The sequence below is a fragment of the Clarias gariepinus genome, chromosome 1, assembly GCF_024256425.1.
Source record: "Clarias gariepinus isolate MV-2021 ecotype Netherlands chromosome 1, CGAR_prim_01v2, whole genome shotgun sequence".
Lineage (NCBI taxonomy): Eukaryota > Metazoa > Chordata > Actinopteri > Siluriformes > Clariidae > Clarias > Clarias gariepinus.
In genome coordinates this window covers 28,889,890-28,893,607 of record NC_071100.1, presented here as the reverse complement: position 1 = coordinate 28,893,607, position 3,718 = coordinate 28,889,890, and the positions used below count along the sequence as shown (strand labels likewise).

The following is a 3,718-nucleotide window of genomic DNA, read 5'->3' as shown; positions in this document are numbered from 1 at the left end:
CCGGGATTCTATGTGGAGATGGAGATTTTTGGTTGAAAGCCAGACCTTGTCACCTACTTTAAACAATCGTCCCGGAGGGTGTCGACGGCGGTGTTGTGTGATGTAACTGGCGTTGGTGCGCTGGATGTTCCGGTTGGCTTGCTCCCACAGCCGTCGACACCTACGGGCCAACTGTTGGGCCGAGGGTACGTCAACCTCCGGTTCCTGATGGGCGAACATCGGAGGCTGGAACCCTTAGCATACCTCAAATGGGCTCAAGTTGGTGGCTGAAGAGACGTGAAGGTTATGAGACAGTTCTGCCCAGGTGAGGTAGCGGGCCCAGGAGCGCTGGTGGTCGGACACGAAGCATCGCAGATAGCGCTCCAGTTGTTGGTTGGTCCGTCTGATCGTTAGTCTGGGGGTGGTAGCCGGAGGACAGACTAGTGGTGGAGTTGATCAGACGGCAGAAGGCCTTCCAGAACCGGGCGGTGAACTGGGGCCCTCTGTCCGAGACGATGTCTTTGGGGAACCCATGCAGGCGGACTACGTGTTCCAATATCAACTCAGCGGTGTCCTTAGCTGAGGGGAGTCCGGCGAGGGCCACCAGGTGGGCTGCTTTTGAAAACCGGTCGACGATAGTGAGGATGGTGTTCTTCCCTTCGGACACCGGCAGGCCCGTGATGAAATCCAAGGCGATGTGCGTCCAGGGCCGGCGAGGAACGGGAAGAGGTTGAAGCTCTCCGGGGGTTGGTCGATTTGAGTCCTTAGCCCTGGCGCACACCGGGCACGCCTGAACGAACTCCTCGATGTCTCTCTTCATGGAAGGCCACCAGAATGCCCGTCTCACGAACTGTAGAGTTCTTTTGTTTCCCGGGTGTCCGGCGACGGGCGAAGAGTGACCCCACTGGAGGACCTCAGCTCGTAGTTGTTGTGGAACGAAGAGTCGTCCAGGCGGCGCACCTGCCGGCCCGGCCTCCGCAGCCTGAGCCTGGCGAACCCTCGTTTCAAGATCCCACTGGAGGGGTGCCACGATACGTGAGGATGGTAGGACAGGCACGGGGTCCGCCCGGGGGACGTCTTCCTCCTGTTGTCGTGATAGGGCGTCTGCCTTGGTGTTCTTGGACCCCGGGCGGTATGACAGATGGAAGTCGAACTGTTCGAAAAATAATGCCCACCGTGCCTGTCGTGGATTCAGCTGTTTGAGGTTCCGGATGGTGATGAGGTTCTGGTGATCCGTCCAGACGACGAATGGCTCACTGGCGCCCTGGAGCCAGTGACGCCATTCCTCCAAGGCCCACTTTATGCCCAGCAGCTCGCGGTCCCCTACACCGTATCGCTGCTGAGTGGGATTAAATTTCTTGGAGAAGAAGCCACATGGGTGTAGCTTCTGGTCTGGACCTCGTTGGGAGAGAACAGCGCCAGTGCCTACATCCGACGCGTCCACCTCCACAACGAATGGTTGGTTGGCATCAGGATGAAGGAGGATAGGGGCGGTGGTGAATCGGTGGCAGAGTTCTCTGAAGGCCGTGATGGCAGCAGGAGTGAGTTGGAAGGGGTGAGATGCGGGCCTGGTCAGATTGGTCAGTGGTGCTGCAACTGTACTGTAGCCCCGGATAAAGCGACGGTAGAAGTTCGCAAACCCGAGAAACTGTTGAAGCTGTTTGAGCGTCCTGGGTAGGGGCCAATGGCGCACAGCATCTAGTTTCTGCGGGTCCATGGCCACACCCTGGGGCGAGATAACAAAACCCAGGAACGTGGTGGAGTGCTGGTGAAAAGCACATTTTTCCAACTTACAGTACAGCTGGTGGGCGAACAATCTCTTTAGTACAGCTCGGACATGTTGGGTGTGTTCTGTCATGGTGCGGGAGTAGATAAGAATATCATCCAGATAAACGAACACCCATCGGCCTAACATGTCTCTGAGGACATCGTTGATAAATTGTTGGAAGGCCGAGGGTGCGTTACATAGTCCAAACGGGATGACCAAACTCTCATAGTGTCCTGTGGGTGTGATGAAGGCCGTTTTCCACTCATCGCCCTCTCTGATGCGCACCAAGTTGTAGGCGCTCCGGAGGTCCAACTTAGTGAACACGGTGGCACCAGAGAGGGCGTCCAGGGCTGAGTTGGTGAGCGGCAAAGGGTGACGGTTCTTGATGGTTATCTTGTTTAGCCACCAATAGTCGACGCACGGGCGAAGTTCCCCCCCTTTCTTTTTCACAAAGAAAAACCCTGCGGCCGCAGGAGATGAGGAGGGCCGGATCGTTCCATGTCGCAGAGCGTTGGTGATGTACTCCTCCATCGCCTGAGTCTCGGTCTTGGACAGAGAGTAGAGATGTCCACGGGGGGGAACGGAACCCGGCTGGAGCTCTATCGCCAGGTCATAAGGTCGATGAGGTGGAAGGTGGGTGGCTCTCCTCTTGCAAAAGACTCCAGCCAGGTCACGGTAGGCAGGCGGGATGGCGTTGATGTCGACATCGGGGGCCTCGGACTCCGTGGAACACGTCCCAGCCTGGGCCCGTAGGCAAAGTTCAGTGCAGGTCGGTCCCCACTGGAGGATGCGATTCTGATTCCAGGAGATGAGGGGGTCGTGCTGCAGCAGCCACAGGTAGCCGAGGATGATGGGAGGAGATGAGATGGAGGTGAGGTGAAGTTGGAGCTGTTCCTGGTGTTGGTCGATGGTGAAGGTGATTGGTTGGGTCTGGTGAGTGATAGGGCTGGATGAGAGGGGCCGACCGTCGACTGAAGTGATCTGAACTGGCTGGGATAACGCCTCGATCTTCATCCCCAATTTTTTTGGCATAAGTTGAGTCAATGAAGTTACCAGCGGCACCGGAATCGATGAACGCCGTACCTCGAACCCGTTTGTGGCCAAATTGGAGAATTACCTGAACCGTGAGACGCGAAATGGCGGCGTTGGTCGTGGTGGAGAGGTGGAGAGGGCCCGGTGAGTCTCCTCTCGAACTCACCGGGGCTGGGCGTTTCCCGGGCGAAGTGGACAGATCGCCCGGTGATGTGCCGCTGACCCACAATAGGCACATAACCCCTCTCTGTACCGTCGTTCTCGTTCCGCCACGGTCAGGGAGGCGCGTCCTAGTTGCATGGGTTCCCCGGCTCCGGTGTCAACCACGGCAGGAGGTGGAGATCCGACAGATCCAGTAGTTGGGGCGGTGAAAGTAGTGGATGGTCGTGGGACGGTGTAAGAGAAGGTGGGTGCAGGCGGCAGGGTCCTCGGGGCTGGCTTCGGGCGAGAGAGGATACGCTGGTCAATACGGAGGGTGAGCTGGATCATCCCCTCCAGGGTGGCAGGAAGCTCTCGCCCGGCGAGCTCGTCTTTTATGCGTGGAGCCAGTCCCTCGTAAAAGGATGTCCGGAGCGCGGCATCTCCCCAGTCGGTCTGCACAGCGAGGGTCCGGAATTCGGCTGCATACCGGCTCACGGACGATCCTCCCTGCCGCAGATGGTAGAGTTTGGTGTCGGTCTCCACCTCGCCCGCTGGGTGTTCGAAGGTAAGCCTGAGTTGGCGGTTGAACTCATTATATGAATGCGCGGTGTCTGTATCCGCCCGGAGAACTGCCGTGGCCCACTCAGCTGCCTGCCCGGATAGCAACGAGACCAGAAGCGCGATGCGTAGCCGATCGGTGGAGTACCTGGTGGCATTAAACTCAAACACCAGATCAAGCGATGTTAAAAACACATTACACTTTCCGTCCGTGCCATCCCATTTATCAGGAAGTGCCAG

The 3,718-nt window shown here is 57.8% G+C and overlaps 1 protein-coding gene across 1 annotated transcript; it reads right to left on the bottom strand.

Annotated features, from left to right (window-relative positions):
- Positions 1–234: 234 nt before the first annotated feature.
- lrfn4b (leucine rich repeat and fibronectin type III domain containing 4b) lies at positions 235–2,381 on the bottom strand. Its single transcript, XM_053495308.1, is given in 2 exon segments — positions 235–376; positions 378–2,381. Coding segments are annotated over 2 exon segments (2,043 nt in total). The 5' UTR covers positions 2,279–2,381.
- Between the last annotated feature and the right edge of the window lie 1,337 nt (positions 2,382–3,718).